This window comes from Oncorhynchus tshawytscha, linkage group LG16 (genome assembly GCF_018296145.1).
Source record: "Oncorhynchus tshawytscha isolate Ot180627B linkage group LG16, Otsh_v2.0, whole genome shotgun sequence".
Classification (NCBI taxonomy): Eukaryota; Metazoa; Chordata; class Actinopteri; order Salmoniformes; family Salmonidae; genus Oncorhynchus; species Oncorhynchus tshawytscha.
Window position 1 is genome coordinate 71767733 of NC_056444.1, and position 20033 is coordinate 71787765.

Sequence of the window (20033 nt, forward strand, 5' to 3'; positions counted from 1 at the left end):
GGGGCCTCCACGTGCCTGTATGACCTCCCTACAATGCCTGGGCATACTCCTGATGAGGTGGCGGATGGTCTCCTGAGGGATCTCCTCCCAGACCTGGACTAAAGCATCCGCCAACTCCTGGACAGTCTGTGGTGCAACAGACTGGTGGATGGAGTGAGACATGATGTCTCAGATGTGCTCAATTGGATTCAGGTCTGGGGAACGGGCGGGCCAGTCCATAGTTTCAATGCCTTCCTCTTGCAGGATCTGCTGACACACTCCAGCCACATGAGGTCTAGCATTGTCTTGCATTAGGAGGAACCCAGGGCCAACCGCACCAGCATATGGTCTCACAAGGGGTCTGAGGATCTCATCTCGGTACCTAATGGCAGTCAGGCTACCTCTGGCGAGCACATGGAGGGCTGTGCGGCCCCCCAAAGAAATGCCACCCCACACCATGACTGACCCACCGCCAAACCGGTCATGCTGGAGGATGTTGCAGGCAGCAGAACGTTCTCCACGGCGACAGACTCTGTCACGTGCTCAGTGTGAACCTGCTTTCATCTGTGAAGAGCACAGGGCGCCAGTGGTGAATTTGCCAATCTTGGTGTTCTCTGGCAAATGCCAAACGTCCTGCACGGTGTTGGGCTGTAAGCACAACCCCCACCTGTGGACGTCGGGCCCTCATAACACCCTCATGGAGTCCGTTTCTGACCGTTTGAGCAGACACATGCACATTTGTGGCCTGCTGGAGGTCATTTTGCAGGGCTCTGGCAGTGCTCCTCCTTGCACAAAGGCGAGGTAGCGGTCCTGTTGCTGGGTTGTTGCCCTCCTACGGCCTCCTCCACGTCTTCTGATGTACTGGCCTGTCTCCTGGTAGCGCCTCCATGCTCTGGACACTACGCTGACAGACACAGCAAACCTTCTTGCCACAGCTCGCATTGATGTCCCATCCTGGATGAGCTGCACTACCTGAGCCACTTGTGTGGGTTGTAGACTCCGTCTCATGCTACCACTAGAGTGAAAGCACCGCCAGCATTCAAAAGTGACCAAAACATCAGCCAGGAAGCATAGGAACTGAGAAGTGGTCTGTGGTCACCACCTGCAGAACCACTCCTTTATTGGGGGTGTCTTGCTAATTGCCTATAATTTCCACCTGTTGTCTATTCCATTTGCACAACAGCATGCGACATTTATTGTCAATCAGTGTTGCTTTCTAAGTGGACAGTTTGATTTCACAGAAGTGTGATTGACTTGGAGTTACATTGTGTTGTTTAAGTGTTCCCTTTATTTTTTTGAGCAATATATATATATATATATAAGTTTGGACACACCTACTCATTCAAGGGTTTTTCTTAATTTTGACTATTTTCTCCATTGAAGAATAATAGCAAAGACATAAAAAAAATATGAAATAACATGGGATACAATAAAAATGTTCCTCCTCAATCTACACACAATACTGCATCAGGGAGGTGACCAAGAACCTGATGGTCACTCTGACAGAGCTCCAGAGTTCCTCTGTGGAGATGGGAGAACCTTCCAGAAGGACAACCATCTCTGCAGCACTCCACCAATCAGGCATTTATGGTAGAGTGGCCAGACGGAAGCCACTCCTCAGTAAAAGACACATGACAGCCCACTTGGAATTTGCCAAAAGGCAGTTGAAGGAGTCTCAGACCATAAGAATCAAGATTCTCTTTTCTTATGAAACTAAGATTGAACTCTTTGGCCTGAATACCAAGCGTCACGTATGGAGGAAACCTGGCACCATCCCTACAGTGAAGCATGGTGGTGGAAGCATCATGCTTTGGGGATGTTTTTCAGCTGGAAGGCGAAGGTTCACCTTCCAACAGGACAACGACCCTAACCACACAGCCAAGACAACGCAGGAGTGGCTTCACGACAAATCTCTGTCCTTGAGTTGCCCAACCAGAGCCCAGACTTGAACCCAATCGAACATCTCTGGAAAGGCCTGAAAATAGCTGTGCAGCAACGCTCCCCATCCAACCTGACAGAGATTGAGAGGATCTGCCTAGAAGAAGGGGAGAAACTCCCCAAATACAGGTGTGCCAAGCTTGTAGGGTCATTCCCAAGACGTCTCGAGGCTGTAATCTCTGCCAAAGGTGATTCAACAAAGTACTGAGTAAAGGGTCTGAATACTTAAATGTAAATGTCACATTTAGGTTTTTTATTTATTAGAATACATTTGCAAAAATGTATTGAGTATTGTGTGTAGATTGATGAGAAAATTTAAAAATATTATATATTTGTCACGCCTTGGTCTTAGTATTTTGTGTTTTCTTTAATTATTTGTTCAGGCCAGGGTGTGACATGGGTTTATTGTGTTGTCGTATTGGGGTTTTTGTAGGCATTGGGATTGTGGCTGATTAGGGGTATGTCTAGCATAGGCTTGGCCGCCTGAGGCGGTTCTCAATCAGAGTCAGGTGATTCTCGTTGTCTCTGATTGGGAACCATATTTAGGTAGCCTGGGTTTTACTGTGTATTTTGTGGGTGATTGTTCCTGTCTCTGTGTAGTGTTCACCAGATAGGCTGTAATTAGGTTTTCACGTTTCGTTTGTTGTTCTTTGTATTTATTTAGTTATTTCATGTATCGCTATTTTTCATTAAAGAACATGAGTAACCATCACGCTGCATTTTGGTCCGACTCTCCTTCAACAGACGAACGGCGTTACAATATTTTAGAATAAGGCTGGAAACCTAAACAAAATGTGGAAAAAGTCAAGGGGTCTGAATAGTTTCAGAATGCACCGTAACTAAATCAGTTCAATCGTAATCAATTAATCTTTGGACTGACCAAAATACAACTACTTGTCGGTTGGTGCTCAGTGCGTCAGACTGTTTTAATGGTTTGACCACCAGACAACAGAAAGAGAAAGAAAACATGAGCTGAACATAACAGTATGCCAGTGGAATGGAGGACAGTAGCGGGAGACCCTATGAGCTGAACATAACAGTATGCCAGTGGAATGGAGGACAGTAGCAGGAGACCCTATGAGCTGAACATAACAGTATGCCAGTGGAATGGAGGACAGTAGCAGGAGACCCTATGAGCTGAACATAACAGTATGCCAGTGGAATGGAGGACAGTAGCAGGAGACCCTATGAGCTGAACATAACAGTATGCCAGTGGAATGGAGGACAGTAGCAGGAGACCCTATGAGCTGAACATAACAGTATGCCAGTGGAATGGAGGACAGTAGCAGGAGACCCTATGAGCTGACCATAACAGTATGCCAGTGGAAGGGAGGACAGTAGCAGGAGACCCTATGAGCTGAACATAACAGTATGCCAGTGGAATGGAGGACAGTAGCAGGAGACCCTATGAGCTGACCATAACAGTATGCCAGTGGAATGGAGGACAGTAGCAGGAGACCCTATGAGCTGACCATAACAGTATGCCAGTGGAAGGGAGGACAGTAGCAGGAGACCCTATGAGCTGAACATAACAGTATGCCAGTGGAATGGAGGACAGTAGCAGGAGACCCTATGAGCTGACCATAACAGTATGCCAGTGGAAGGGAGGACAGTAGCAGGAGACCCTATGAGCTGAACATAACAGTATGCCAGTGGAATGGAGGACAGTAGCAGGAGACCCTATGAGCTGAACATAACAGTATGCCAGTGGAATGGAGGACAGTAGCAGGAGACCCTATGAGCTGACCATAACAGTATGCCAGTGGAAGGGAGGACAGTAGCAGGAGACCCACCTGTGAGTATTATTATGATTTCTCATTGTAGGCAATTCAGTTGCAGTAATTCCTGATTTTTGGGTAATTCAGTTACCAATTTGGCAATGGAATTACGAGTTTTAATCACTTAATAATTCATGAACTAGATTGATAGCATTAAATATAACTATGTCTACCATCACTTGTATACCTCTGTGAACTTTCATTATCCTCCCACCTCACAAGGGAGAGAAATTAGAAAATATCTTAAAGATATGTGGATTTCTGGTAACGGAATTTCAAGGCACAAGGTAATGTTTCTTAAACTTACAGATGGCAAACATGTGTGTTGATATTAGTGGGCAGGGGTCTCTACTTAAACATTAGTGTTTTGAAGTATTTCTAATACCTTTTAAGACTTTTTCTGGTAGATGTTATCTAAGACCCCTTTTTCTGTATGTTTATCCAGAAATCAAAAACTTTTCTTTAAGATGGAAAATGGTTGGAAAATGTATCTTAATTTCCCCAAAATATAGACTCTTAGCTTTCATTTGACACCCACTTTAATATGCTCCTATGAACTTCACATGTTGGTGCTCATGGGATCTTTTACATGGAAATGTCATAATTTTGAATACGGTAGTCTATAGCAATTGGAGACAACAAAGTTCAGTAAGTTGATGGTGTGTTAACCTGGTGTAGCGGGCATGGCTACGGACCAGCTCGATGACCTTCCCTGTGTTGCTGACGGCCCCATCTGTGATCAGGAAGAGCATGCGTGGATGACCCACGTGCATGGGTTGCCTCAGGATCCAGTTAAGTGGTGCCAGGATGTTGGTGCCGCCCATGTCAGCTCGGATCTTCCTGATGTACTCACAAGCCATGGTTACTGTTTCCTGAATCATGGAGCGACAGGGGAGAAGCATATTACTCGTCTTGAGTCTCTTGTGACAGACACTTGTAGCTGCCCAGAGAAAAGACAGGGGGGGAAGCATATTATAGCAGCATTTATTATAATAATACACACAATAACATTTAGTCATCTAACAGAGGCAGACAAGTGTGTCTGTGAATTATACTCGTACTCCGACTACATTTACAGTTTACCTTTATTGTCATATAGCAGACGCTCTTATCCAGAACGACTTACTGGAGTAATTAGGGTTAAGTGCCTTGCTCAAGGGCACATCAACAGATTTTTCGAACCAGCTATTTTTTGGGATACTGGCCCGCCGCTCTTAATCAGTATGCTACCTGTCACCCCTACCTGTGCTACCTGTAGCTGTGAAATCTGTCACGCAAGATTAAGCATTTACTAATAGAGATTTTATCACTGACATGCAGTTCAATAATATTGACCTGAAAAAAAACTATGTTCTGCTTTCCTCATACCTCATCATAGCTCTGACTGGTAGAAAACAGTGTTTTGAATGTGGAGCCAAAGCCGATGATGTTGAAGAGACTGGCAGGCACAATGCTCTTCAGGATCACCACCATGGCATCCTGGGAACAGAACAGAAATTATAGAAACACATGGTCAATACGAAGGAGAGGAGAATGAGAAAAGAGGGAAAGAGATGGAGAGAGATGGAAATGAAAAGGAAAAAGAACAAGACAGGCAGACAAGGCGGTCAATCTTTAAGAGACTCTCTAACAACCAGCCTTGTTCACCTGGCTGCAAGTGTTATTCTTGACGTTTAAACATTTTCGGCTGCGGCAGTATGACCAGATTACAATTTTATCTGTCAGCAGGCTAGTTACTATACACTGGAGAGCGTCTTTGTGGTGCACTAGAGAAGTGCAACATAATCCATTATGTTATTATTATTATCTCTGTGTGACAGAGGGACGGGCCAGTGTATTATTAGAAAGTGTATGCTCAATAACAACCATTCATTTAAAGTTTGGCTGTAATCATATTTCACTGTACTATGTTGTTGTTGTTTTTTACACCAAATTGTGTATTTAATACCCTTTCTTTGTGAATGTTTAATTTATTTATGACTGAAAAAAATCTAATCAAATCAAAGTTTATTGGTCATTTCAAGAACTGAAAGTTTCTTCAAGTGCAGTCGCAAAAATCATCAAGCATTATGATGAAACTGGCTCGCATGAGGACCTCCACAGGAAAAGAAGGCACAGAGTTACCTCTACTGCAGAGGATAAGTTCATTAGAGTTACCAGCCTCAGAAATTGCAGCCCAAAGAAATGATTCACATAGTTCAAGTAACAAACACATCTCAACTAGAGGTCGGCCGATTAATCGGAATGGCCGATTAATTGGGGACGATTTCAAGTTTTCATAACAATCGGAAATCGGTATTTTTGGGCGCCGATTTGCCAATTATTATTATTATATTATTTTTTTACACGTTTATTTAATATTTATTTAACTTGGCAAGTCAGTTAAGAACACATTCTTATTTTCAATGACGGCCTAGAAACGGTGGGTTAACTGCCTCGTTCAGGGGCAGAACGACAGATTTTCACCCTGTCAGCTCGGGGGATCCAATCTTGCAACCTTACAGTTAACTAGTCCAACGCAATAACAACCTGCCTCTCTCTCGTTGCACTCCACAAGGAGACTGCTGTTACGCAAATGCAGTAAGCCAAGGTAAGTTGCTAGCTAGCATTAAACTTATCTTATAAAAAACAATCAATCATAATCACTAGTTAACTACACGCATGTCCTGCGTTGCATATAATCTGACTGAGCATACAAGCATACAAGTATCTAACTGAGCGGTGGTAGGCAGAAGCAGGCGCATAAACATTCATTCAAACAGCACTCTCGTGCGTTTTGCCAGCAGCTCTTCGTTGTGCATCAAGCATTGCGCTGTTTATGACTTCAAGCCTATCAACTCCCGAGATGAGGCTGGTGTAACCGAAGTGAAATGGCTGGCTAGTTAGTGCGCTAATAGCGTTTCAAACTTCACTCGCTCTGAGCCTTGGGGTGGTTGTTTCCCTTGCTCTGCATGGGTAACCCTGCTTCGATGTGGTGGCTGTTGTCGTTGTGTTGCTGGTTCGAGCCCAGGGAGGAGCGAGGAGAGTGACGGAAGCTATACTGTTACACTGACAATACTAAAGTGACTATAAGAACATCCAATAGTCAACGGTTAATTAAATACAAATGGTATAGAGGGAAATAGTCCTATAATTCCTATAATAACTACAACCTAAAACTTCTTACCTGGGAATATTGAAGACTCATGTTAAAAGGAACCACCAGCTTTCATATGTTCTCGTGTTCTGAGCAAGGAACTGAAATGTTAGCTTTCTTACAAAGCACATATTGCACTTTTACTTTCTTCTCCAACACTATGTTTTTGCATTATTTAAACCAAATTGAACATGTTTCATTATTTACTTGAGGCGAAAGTGATTTCATTGATGTATTATATTAAGTTAAAATAAGTGTTTATTCAGTATTGTTGTAATTGTCATTATTACAAATACATTAAAAAAAAGTTTTAAAAAAGTTTAAAAATCGGCCGATTAATCTGTAGCGGTTTTTGGCCCCCAATAATCGGTATCGGCGTTGAAAAACCATAATCGGCCGACCTCTAATCTTAACATCAACTGTTCAGAGGAGACTGTGTGAATCAGGCCTTCATGGTCGAATTACTGCAAAGAAACCACTACTAAAGGACACCAATAATAAGAAGAGACTTGCTTGGGCAAAGAAACACGAGCAATGGATATTAGACCGATGGAAATCTGTCCTTTGATCGGATGAGTCAGAATTTGAGATTTTTCGCTCAAACCGCCGTGTCTTTGTGAGACGCAGAGTAGGTGAAAGGATGATCTTCACATGTGTGGTTCCCATCGTGATGCATGGAGGAGGAGGTGTGATGGTGCTTTGCTGGTGCCACTGTCAGTGATTTTTTTTATTTTATTCAAGGCACACTTAACCAGTATGGCTACCACAGCATTCTGCAGCAATACGCCATCCCACCTGGCTTGCGCTTAGTGGGACTATCATTTGTTTTCAACAAGACAATCACCCAAAACACCTCCAGGCTATGTAAGGGCTATTTGAACAAGAAGGGGAGGGATGGAGTGCTGCATCAGATGACCTAGCCTCCAATCACCCAACCTCAACCCAATTGAGATAGTTTGGGATGAGGTGGACCGCAGAGTGAAGGAAAAGCAGCCAACAAGTGCTCAGCGTATGTGGGAACTCCTTCATGACTGTTGGAAAAGCATTCCAGGTGAAGCTGGTTGAGAGAATGCCAAGAGTGTGCAAAGATGTCATCAAGGCAAAGGGTGGCTACTTTGAATATTCTCATACTGCATACTGTTTTGCCCATTTACCCTCTGAATGACACACCTACACAATCCATATTTCAATTGTCTCAAGGCTTAAAAATCCTTCTTAAACCCATCTCCCCCCCTTCATTTACACTGATTGAAGTGGATTTAACAGGTGACATCAATAAGGTATCATAGACTAATCAGGTGAATTCAGATAAAAGCTATGTCATGTTTTGTACACTGTGTATAATGTGTATAATGGTGAAGAGAAAGTAAATCCTGTCATTTGTGTGTTGCTATGACAAAAAGTTGAAATGACATGATTTCCTTTCTTTTACTCTCTAAAATAAAGAAATACAACCCTCCTCTGACCCATTGAGGAACAGTAATGGCATTTTCTCTGTCATAAAGCATGCACGTATGAAGCAGTTGTTATATGTAATGGACTTTCTTCATGACATGCAACAATACAGAGAAAGTGGATAGAGAATGTTAAAGCAGAGATTGATTAGAGAGTCTGCTCACAGGAAACTTCAATGCTTTTTGTCAATTTCAAGTCGTTGTGTCATAGAAAATCTCCACTGCTCTTTCTCCCACTTTCAAAGGTGCTATCAAATTGGTGCTCGCTAGCATTTTGGGGTCGCTGGCATTTTGGTGTCATAGAAATCTCTCTTTCTCCTTATATTCAGTTAAAGATGATATCAAATTGGGGCCTGGCATTTTGGGGGAGTTTCTGGCAGATCAAAGAAACCGAGGAGAAATGATTTCATCATCATCGGCCTGACCTGGCTGGGTCAGGTCAGACCGATCGCCCCTCAGGAGAGTGAAAATATTTGTCATGGGTCCTCAGATCCTCAAAAGATTTTACAGCTGCACCCGAGAGGATCCTGACGGGTTGCATAACTGCCTGGTATGGCAACTGCTCGGCCTCCGACCGCAAGGCACTACAGAGGGTAGTGCATAAGGCCCAGTACATCATCGGAGCCAAGCTTCCTGCCATCCAGTACCTCTATACCAGGCGGTGTCAGAGGAAGGCCCTAAAAATTGTCAAAGACTCCAGCCACCCTAGTCATAGACGGCAAGCGGTACCGGTGCGCCAAGTCTAGGTCCAAGAGGCTTCTAAACAGCTTCTACCCCCAAGCCATTAGACTCTTGAACAGCTAATCAAATGGCTACCCAGACTATTTGTTAGGTATTTTCGTAAAACTGCATCATTGGTTAAGGGCTTGTAAGCATTTCACTGTAAGGTCTACACCTGTTGTATTCGGCGCATGTAACAAATAAAATGATTTGATTGAATTGATTTAAGTCAGGCTTTGGGGTGTCAGAGGGAGAGGATGCCCATCTCTCCCCAATCAGAAGATTTCTGAGTATGAGTCATGCTGCCCTGCTGTGCATGACAGACCAACAGGGGTTAGTCAAACATCACCACTCTCAGCCCAGTCCAATCATGTAACATTACAGCCAGATGCACTGGAAATAAAGGCCGAGCTGAGATGAGTTTCCATTGACCTTTCCATCAAATGACCAGTGAGTCATTGAGTCATTAATAGCACATCTTACATATCTAATTAGTAAACTATGTTATTCCTTCATGATTCATTCCATTACTTTAGTTGCCCTTAAGTCTCCATCCTCAAGGTTTAGTTTTGCCAAACTACTCAGTTCATTATGTTTATGCCCTTATTAAGAATAGATTACGAATGGGTTTTCAATGTGTTATGAAGTCATGACAGTACCTTGACACAGCTGATGTTGACCCCGCTCATGCTCCCACTGCGGTCGATGAGGAAGATGAACTCTCCATGCACCTTCCTTAGGTCAGAGGTCATGGACTTGAGGTCTGGGCAGAAGTTGAGCATAACCGCAGGGTTGTGGAGGATGTCCTTGTGGAGACGCTTACGAATGATATCCACCTTCACTTTGCCACATGGCCAGAGGATAACATGGTGAGAGAAGTGCTTGAGATCTAGTCTACACATGATCAGAGGATAACATGGTGAGAGGATATCATGGCCAGAGGATAACATGGTGAGAGGATATCATGGCCACAGGATAACATGGTCAGAGGATAACATGGTCAGAGGATAACGTGGTCAGAGGATAACGTGGTCAGAGGACAACATGGTGAGAGAAGTACTTGAGATCTAGTCTACACATGATCAGAGGATAACATGGTGAGAGGATATCATGGCCAGAGGATAACATGGTCAGAGGATAACATGGTCAGAGGATAACATGGTCAGAGGATAACGTGGTCAGAAGATAACATGGTCAGAGGATAACATGGTCAGAGGATAACATGGTCAGAGGATAACATGGTCAGAGGATAACATGGTCAGAGGATAACATGGTCAGAGGATAACGTGGTCAGAGGATAACATGGCCAGAGGATAACATGGTCAGAGGATAACATGGTCAGAGGATAACATTATAGCTCTACAAGTCAGCGTTCCCCTAAACTACTACACAGCTGTTTCCTTCATGCTAAGATCCATTAGATACGTAGATCTAACAATAAAATATTCTCCATACGGAACCTTTTTGATAAGCTGATTTCAGCTATGCTTCTTAAAGGAAATTACGGTTGGGAATTTGTTTAAAATGACACCCAAATGATTTGAAAGAGAAAGGACATTCAATCAACTGGTGCATGTGTTCTTGCAGGTAGAAATTCCAAGCAGAACACTGAGGACTTTTTGTGGTTTCCATAGTAACCCCTTTTTATCCCACACATCATTTTAGGCTAAGTGTCCTCTCTCTCCCTCCCATTGAGGTCTACTGGTCACTTAAGGATGTAATTGTATCTACCACCGTAGTGCCATTCAGACATGTGGAGAATAAGGTACAATCTGTACCAACACGATTTCACCTCAAGAAAAATAATAAACTCACCATTCAAACAACATACTGTAACTCCAATGTGTATCATTCATGTGTGGTTTTAAAATGATCTCAGAGAGGTTGAAATAAATCAATTGCTTTCATATAATAATAATGGACACAGGAATACTGGAATGCACTACTAATACAGGCCAAACCAGGTCTAACAAATCACACAAAACTGGCAAAAGGTGTGGATACGCAGCCCTTACGAAAATAAATTGCAGTCAGAGTGCAGTATAACTGCCGTACACTGTAGTATAACTGCAGTACACTGCAGTACGCTGTAGTATAACTGTAGTCAGAGTGCAGTATGACTGCTGTACACTGTAGAATAACTGTAGTCAGAGCGCAGTATGACTGCAGTATACATCAAGTACTGGGTCCAAAATAACAGTTTATTTTGCAGTGTAACCGCAGTACACTGTAGTATAAATGTAGTTAATGTGCAGTATAACTGCAGTACGCTTCAAGTACTGCGTCGAAAACAACACAGTTCATTTTGCAGTGTAACTGCAGTTCAACTGCAGTACATTGCAGTTATTCTGCAATTACTGCATCCAAAATACCCCAGTCGACTGCAGTTACTGCACTTTTACTTTAGTTTCAGAACTGCTATCTTTTCTTATAAGAGAGGTCTCATTATCTGTTGTTATTGAATATTCATGATGCTATATGCTTTTCTTCTCTAATTATAAGCAGCATCTTGCCATTTTACAAAGCCTCTTTAATCTATATGAGTCCTCTCAGACAGCTGCTTCTTTGTCACTCAATAAGGCTACTGGGTAAAACGCAGATCACATGATCAGATGCAGCACTCACTTTCTTTTCATTACTGGAGTCCTTCTTGATGGCCTTGATGTAGTCACTCTTCCCTGTGAGGTGTTCATCGTACTCCTCCAGTGTCATGTCTCCATCCTCAATCAGCACAAGAGGCAGATGAGGATCTAGTAGGAAACAATGGGCACTAGACTAATATGGTACAGTATCACCTTGACAACAAGCAGGTTTCAGTATGAGCCATAACACTGATAGAAGGGTACAATATGCAATTCCTGCAAACATCTGTCAGAGAAAAGGCAGACGTGGCCAAGTAGTATATATTTCTGTCACAGACTAATCTTGGTTAACCCATAACTAAAGTCTTGCGTAATTGGTCAGGTGCTCAATTAAGTTCTGGGTGTTAAAAGAAGTGATAGAATGAGGAGCGGAAACTTGACGAAGAGCTCCTCCCACTCTCGTTGCAAGTTACAGGCAAGTCTATGGGCCAAATGTCCCCTCCCCTTCCATAATTTAAAAAAATGCTATTACTTGCGAAATCATGATTTGTCCTGAGCACAGGAACTAATGCTGCTTGTTATCTCACGCATCCCATTTTATCATGACAGATACAGTGGGGCAAAAAAGTATTTAGTCAGCCACCAATTATGCAAGTTCTCCCACTTAAAAAGATGAGAGAGGCCTGTAATTTTCATCATAGGTACACTTCAACTATGACAGACAAAATGAGAAAAACAATCCAGAAAATCACATTGTAGGATTTTTTATGAATTTATTTGCAAATTATGGTGGAAAATAAGTATTTGGTCACCTACAAACAAGCAAGATTTCTGGCTCTCACAGACCTGTAACTCATTACCTGTATTAATGGCACCTGTTTGAACTTGTTATTAGTATAAAAGACACCTGTCCACAACATCAAACAGTCACACACCAAACTCCACTATGGCCAAGACCAAAGAGCTGTCAAAGGACACCAGAAACAAAATTGTAGACCTGCACCAGGCTGGGAAGACTGAATCTGCAATAGGTAAGCAGCTTGGTTTGAAGAAATCAACTGTGGGAACAATTATTAGGAAATGGAAGACATACAAGACCACTGATAATCTCCCTCGATCTGGGGCTCCACGCAAGATCTCACCCCGTGGGGTCAAAATGATCACAAGAACGGTGAGCAAAAATCCCAGAACCACACGGGGGGACCTAGTGAATGACCTGCAGAGAGCTGGGACCAAAGTAACAAAGCCTACCTTCAGTAACACACTACGCCGCCAGGGACTCAAATCCTGCAGTGCCAGATGTGTCCCCCTGCTTAAGCCAGTACATGTCCAGGCCCGTCTGAAGTTTGCTAGAGAGCATTTGGATGATCCAGAAGAAGATTGGGAGAATGTCATATTCTGATGAAACCAAAATATAACTTTTTGGTAAAAACTCAACTCGTCGTGTTTGGAGGACAAAGAATGCTGAGTTGCATCCAAAGGAGACTATACCTACTGTGAAGCATGGGGGTGGAAACATCATGCTTTGGGGCTGTTTTTCTGCAAAGGGACCAGGACGACTGATCCGTGTAAAGGAAAGAATGAATGGGGCCATGTATCGTGAGATTTTGAGTGAAAACCTCCTTCCATCAGCAAGGGCATTGAAGATGAAACGTGGCTGGGTCTTTCAGCATGACAATGATCCCAAACACACCGCCTGGGCAACGAAGGAGTGGCTTCGTAAGAAGCATTCAAGGTCCTGGAGTGGCCTAGATCTCAACCCCATAGAAAATCTTTGGAGAAAGTCTGTGTTGCCCAGCAACAGCTCCAAAACATCACTGCTCTAGAGGAGATCTGCATGGAGGAATGGGCCAAAATACCAGTTTGACCTCTGTCATTGCCAACAAAGGGTATATAACAAAGTAATGAGATAAACTTTTGTTATTGACCAAATACTTATTTTCCACCATAATTTGCAAAAAAATTCATTACAAATCCTACAATGTGATTTTCTGGATTTTTCTTTCTCATTTTGTCTGTCATAGTTGAAGTGTACCTATGATGAAAATTACAGGCCTCTCTCATCTTTTTAAGTGGGAGAACTTGCACAATTGGTGGCTGACTAAATACTTTTTTGCCCCACTGTATATGGTACCATTTATGCTTACGTAGTCTGTCCATGATTGATTAGTCACAGACTAAGGTCCCTCTTGGATTTTGATTCCAGAGAAATGCTGTTGCTGTCAAGTCAATATGCCATCTCCACTACTGTGATTAAAAGTGCTTTGCTATTTTATGCTCATATTCTTTCCACAGGCATCCCTCAATACATCTCTCTGCAGTGAAGTTCATGGCAAGCTGTTTTTATTGACCATTTAGTAAATCAAGCTTTTGATGAAAACTGTCCAACAATCACTTTTCAAAATCATTTTAAGTTAATTTCACTATACAAAAACTGAGGGAAAACTGCTTCCGGCAAGCACTCCATACATCTCTCTATTGCCATGGCCATCTGGTTGTGCTCAGCAGTCTCCTTGATGAGATTGAAACCCCAGTCCCACAGTGGACTGAATTGAATTGCACAGCAAGCCACTGGCCCTAGGGCCGTAAACAAAGCCATCTCTTTAGAGCCTTATTGGACAAGCAATCTGGGGACTCATTCCTGCCTCTGGGAGACAACTGGCCCAGGCAGAGATTAAGACAACCAGGAGAGGACTAAGATAGAGAAGGAGAGAAAAGGGCGGGTGGGGGTTTAAAGAAAGAGAGAGAGAGAGAGAGAAGAAAGTAAGGATAGAGAGAGATATATACAGTGCCATCATTCAGAGATCCTCACTGAACTTCTGGAGAGAGTTTGCTGCACTGAAAGTAAAGGGGCTGAATAATTTTGCACGCCCAATTTTTCAGTTTTTGATTTGTTAAAAAAGTTTGAAATATCCAATAAATGTCGTTCCACTTCATGATTGTGTCCCACTTGTTGTTGATTCTTCACAAAAAAATACAGTTTTATATCTTTATGTTTGAAGCCTGAAATGTGGCAAAAGGTCGCAAAGTTCAAGGGGGCCGAATACTTTCGCAAGGCACTGTATACAGTATATACTGTATATATGTAACAGTATAACTTTAGACCGTCCCCTCGCCCATACCCAGGCGCGAACCAGGGACCCTCTGCACACATCAACAACAGTCACCCACGAAGCATCGTTACCTATCGCTCCACAAAAGCCGCGGCCCTTGCAGAGCAAGGGGAACCACTACTTCAGGGTCTCAGAGCAAGTGACGTCACCGATTGAAACGCTATTTAGCGCGCACTGCTAACTAAGCTAGCCCTTTCACATCCATTACACTCACCCCCCTTTTGACCTCCTCCTTTTTCCGCAGCAACCAGTGATCCGGGTCATGGCACCAATGTAACAGTATAACTTTAGACCGTCCCCTCGCCCATACCCAGGCGCGAACCAGGAAACCCTCTGCACACATCAACAACAGTCACCCACGAAGCATCGTTACCCATCGCTCCACAAAAGCCGCCGCCCTTGCAGAGCAAGGGGAACCACTACTTCAAGGTCTCAGAGCAAGTGACGTCACCGATTGAAATGCTATTTAGCGCGCACCGCTAACTAAGCTAGCCGTTTCACATCCGTTACATATATACACTACCGGTCAAAAGTTTTATAACACCTACTCATTCAAGGGTGTTTCTTTATTTTTACTATTTTTTTTACATTGTAGAATAATAGTTTAGACATCAAAACTATGAAATAACAAATATGGAATCATGATAAGATAGCGCCGTAGAGGATGGATGATGTTTTACCAACTGTGGTATTTTGTTCGTTTTTCTGCGTTATTTGTAACTTGTTTTTTAAACTTATTTTGTACATAATGTTGCTGCTACCATCTCTTATGACCGAAAATAACTTCTGGACATCAGAACAGCGATTACTCACCTCGAACTGGAAGAAGCTTTTTCCTTTTAATGAGTCCGACAAGAAGGATATACTGCTTTCCCCGGAACAGGCCCAAATCCCTGTCATTTCCGTGAAGAAAAGACGGAGGAAAAAGGGTCGCAGGTCGGGCTGCCTTCTGAGAATCCGTAGGCGAACAGGTAAACTCCCACTACCATCCGTTCTATTGGCTAACGTGCAATCATTGGAAAATAAAATGTATGACCTACGATTAAGATTATCCTACCAACGTGACATTAAAAACTGTAATATATTATGTTTCATCGAGTTGTGGCTGAACGATGACACAGATAATATAGAGCTGGCGGAATTTTCCATGCACAGGCAGAACAGAGAAGCTACGTCTGGTAAGACGAGGGGTGGGGGTGTGTGTTTATTTGTCAATAACAGCTGGTGCGCGATGTCTAATATTAAATAAGTCTTGAGGTATTGCTCGCCTTATGATAAGCTGTAGACCACACTATCTACCAAGAGAGTTCTCATCTATATTATTTGTAGCCGTCTATTTACCACCGCAGACCGATGCTGGCACTAAGACTGCACTTAACCAACTCTATGAATCCATAATCAAATAAGAAAATGCTCATCCAGAAGCGGTGCTCCTAGTGGCCGGGGACTTTAATGCAGTCAAACTTAAATCATGTTTACCACATTTCTACCAGCATGTCACATGTGCAGCCAGAGGGGAAAAAAACTCTAGACCACCTTTACTCCACACAGAGACGCGTACAAAGCTTTCCCCCACCCTCCATTTGCAAATCTGACCAAAATTCTATCCTCCTGATTCCTGCTTACAATCAAAAACTTAAGCAGGAAGCACCAGTGACTCGCTCAATACGGAACTGGTCAGATGACGCAGATGCTATGCTACAGGACTGTTTTGCTAGCACAGACTGGAATATGTTCCGGGATTCACCAATGGCGTTGAGGAGTATACCACCTCAGTCATCGGCTTCATCAATAAGTGCCTCAACAACATCATCCCCACAGTGACCGTACGTACATATCCCAACCAGAAGCCATGGATTACAGGCAATATCCGCATTGAGCTAAAGGCTAGAGCTGCCACTTTCAAGGAGCGGGACACTAATCCGGAGACTTATAAGAAATCCCGCTATGCCCTCAGACAAAGGCTGATGACTCAACTCCTGTGTGATCTGATTAACTGTCCACATATAAATAACAGGGCGAATTGTTTGCAGCAGATAGTCAATGATTTTCCCACAAGCACTGACTTTGCTGATGAATACTTTGTTGAGGGAAAATGTACATGATACGATTGTGATGTGTCATTGTCTCACTTAGCTATCCAGTCGCTCTGTATAAGAGCATCTGCTAAATAACTAAAACGTAAAATGTAAAATGTAACACTGGCCTATTCTGTGTATGTGATATTGTATTTGAAGAGGCGTGAGTAATGGTAGTCCCTGGCAGGCTGAATGGTGGGTGGTGTGTCCACAACAGTACACTACCCACCACTGGGGTAGATGATGATCTCCACAGGGCAGTCGTAGGTGTACTTGTCAGCGAGTGTGATGACGACGCTGGTGGCTGAGCGGGCCAGGGGGTCTGCGTCTGCCCGGATGGCATGAGAGGGGCTTTCCACACCTGCACAAAGACACCTCTAAAGCATCTCCAGTGTAGAATAAACGGTGGAATCACATGAAAATACTAGAACAAGATATCACAAAAAAACTCAAATGAATCTTGTTTGTGTGAACAGAGGTAGCTTTGTACTCATAGAGGAAAGATGTCTGTTGGTCAGTGGAACATAAATTGTATTATAATACAAATAAACTGCAACGTGTAGATGGTTGTATGTTGTGTCTCTGACCTGCAAGGAGATACGGGGCTCTGATCTCCAGCTGGAAGCTAAACTCATAGTCAATGGAGTTGATGGCCTCTTCCTCCAGCAGTTGGGCCATGTACAGCTGGGGGGTGATAGGAGTCTGCTCATTTGGATCCAGGGCACAATTATGCCTGCTGCCCCTCCTGTGCAAGAAAATACCACAATAGAAAATCATAGTAATTTAATTCATAGTCTTGTTGTCACATCTACTCCCGCTCCTCCCCTCTGGCTTCAACGTTGCCGGTTTACTAACCACAGGTCCTGGGAACCATCATTACGCAGACCTGGCATTCATCATTAAGCACACCTGGACTCCATTACCTCACTCATTACCTCCCCTTTATCTGACACTCTCTTAGGTTCTTTCCCCAGGCATTATTGTTTCTGTTGTTCATGTCTAGACGCTACTCCTATGTTGTATCGTTCCATGTTTTTTATATTAAACTTACCACCTGCACCTGCTTCTCGACTCCCAGCGTCTATGTTACACTTGTCCACCAATCGGCTATCTCTCTGTCTGTGTTATTATTCTTTTTTTTATTTGACCTTTTTAACTAGGCAAGTCAGTTAAGAACACATTCTTATTTACAATGATGGCCTACACCGGCCAAACCCGGACGATGCTGGGCCAATTGTGCGCCGCCCTATGGGACTACCAATCACAGCCGGTTGTGGTACAGCCTGGATTCGAACCAGGGTGTCTGTAGTGACGCGATGCAGTGCCTTAGACCGCTGCACCACTCGGGAGCCCAACATTTGAAATAATTGATGTCTGATGCAGGCATGCTGTGAATAACTTAACCTCCAAGTTACCAGTTAAAGTTAAAGTTTCCTTTAAAGATCAAAATGGCACTATAGAGTTTTGATTTGGACAAGACAGCATTGACATTCAGCTGTGGCACAGTGGTGACATTCAGTTGTGGTTATGATGATGACACTCTGTCACGATATTCTTACGCTCTGTTGTGGAAGTTTGGGGAGAGTCCCTGCTCCTCGTTGATGGTTCTCTGGACCCTGGGGGTGCACACGGTGGGTGAGGTGACCCGGATACCCCCGTTGGGAAGGGTGGGCAGCTCAGAGGAGGTGCTGACCAACACGTTGACCGTCTCCAGAGGGGGGATGACCCCCAGGTTCACCACCAACACTGTCCTCTCCAAGTCCTCATCCAGCACAATATGTCCTGGAATAACATAGCAGAACAACTCACATAAATGGTAATGTTTTGTATTTTTCAGAGAAATGTTATCCTTATTGATTAGACTAGGAATCAAGATAGTTGGACCCAAAACCACAAGCCTGGTCTCTGTTTGTGCTGTCTTTCCATCTCCTATTGTCATTGTCACACGAATGACCATAGGAGTTGGCAAGACAGTGCAAACAGATCTGGGACCAAACTACACAACCACTGACCACAGCACTTCACACGAGACCCATCTTACCACTGCCACTCTGAAGGGCACCATTCGTTGTAGTGCAGCAATCAAAGTAACAGTCATCAATCTTGGACTTGTCTTTGATTTGCACGGTTATTATCTGGTTGGAGATCATAGCTTCAAATCCCACCACAGTAGAGCATTCTTCCAGCGGGTAAATGAAGACTCCTACAACAAATACAGTTAACATTAACCAAAACAGGCAATTAACCAAAACAGGCAATTAAGTAAAACTAACTAACCAAACTAACTAAAAGTAATGATTGATATTGAGAAGCACTGTGGAAGCTCTGGAGACTACCTCAGAGACAAGGGAAGGAAATTCAGAATCATAATTCTAAACACACTTGTATAAGGCCCCCAGAGAATGTTCATGATAACTTTTATATTTGTAACAACAAATGAGGTTCTCACCCTCAATTGGATTGTCCTCAAAGTTATTGTAGGTCATGGATGCTGTCAGGGCCAGGGTGTAACCTCTGACACAGGAAGTGATCTCACAGACACTGAGAGGCAGAGCATTCTGACTCCCCTTGTTGATCAGGCCTGGCATGGTGAGTTTCTTTTCATTGCCAATCATAGACAGAGGGTAAAAAACATCATGTTCAGAATCTTTTTTAATAACTTGTACAATAATTCAACACACAAGCAAACATCAGTATAAGTCTAGCTCTGATATCCTCACCCTTGCATTGTTGTCCAGCAATAACATCAAAGACAACAGTAAGGGCCTTTTTAGTGCCTTTGAAGTAGAATCATGTCTTTTGCTGTCCAGAATTCTGATCAGCAAAAACATTACATCCCTGCAGAGCAGGCCCAGACATTAAAAGAATTCAAACTATCAGTTCAGTCCTTGCATGCTTAGACTATGCTTAGACTACAAAGGCGATTGGTGAAAATGAAAACAAAAACATTAGAGAGAAATGTTTTTTAATGTAGAGTGGTTGAGGGCCTCTGATCTACTGAACATTGTCATGACGTTGCCCTCTTTGGGTACAGCAAGCCCCATACCCCTCTCCCTGCCTCCCCCTTGCTTCCTTCAACTAGGCTGCTGTGGTCACAGAGAGGTCGTAAATTCCTGAGTAGAAGACCCTGCCTCATGGCCACACAGTATAAGAGACAGAGTGAATTTTCATAGAGAACAAAAGAATTTCTTCCACCTCACAGAACTTGAGGTCCGAACAAATTTCATGTTCCGGAGAAAGTATAAAAGATCGGCG

General features: G+C 43.3%; 1 protein-coding gene across 2 annotated transcripts in view; it reads right to left on the reverse strand.

Annotated features, from left to right (window-relative positions):
- LOC112216279 (von Willebrand factor A domain-containing protein 5B1-like) overlaps positions 1-19781 on the reverse strand; it is a 54760-nt gene extending 34979 nt beyond the window's left edge. For both annotated transcript variants that reach the window (XM_024376149.2, XM_024376148.2), the window contains exons 1-9: positions 19228-19781; positions 18820-18981; positions 18338-18560; positions 17366-17523; positions 17008-17139; positions 11631-11755; positions 9665-9841; positions 5064-5174; positions 4365-4567 (exon numbers count right to left, since the gene is read on the reverse strand). In XM_024376149.2, coding sequence (XP_024231917.1) covers positions 4365-4567; positions 5064-5174; positions 9665-9841; positions 11631-11755; positions 17008-17139; positions 17366-17523; positions 18338-18560; positions 18820-18981; positions 19228-19393 — 1457 coding nt within the window. In that variant the 5' untranslated portion in view covers positions 19394-19781. The remainder of the gene's footprint in view (positions 1-4364; positions 4568-5063; positions 5175-9664; positions 9842-11630; positions 11756-17007; positions 17140-17365; positions 17524-18337; positions 18561-18819; positions 18982-19227) is intronic.
- Positions 19782-20033: the final 252 nt, after the last annotated feature.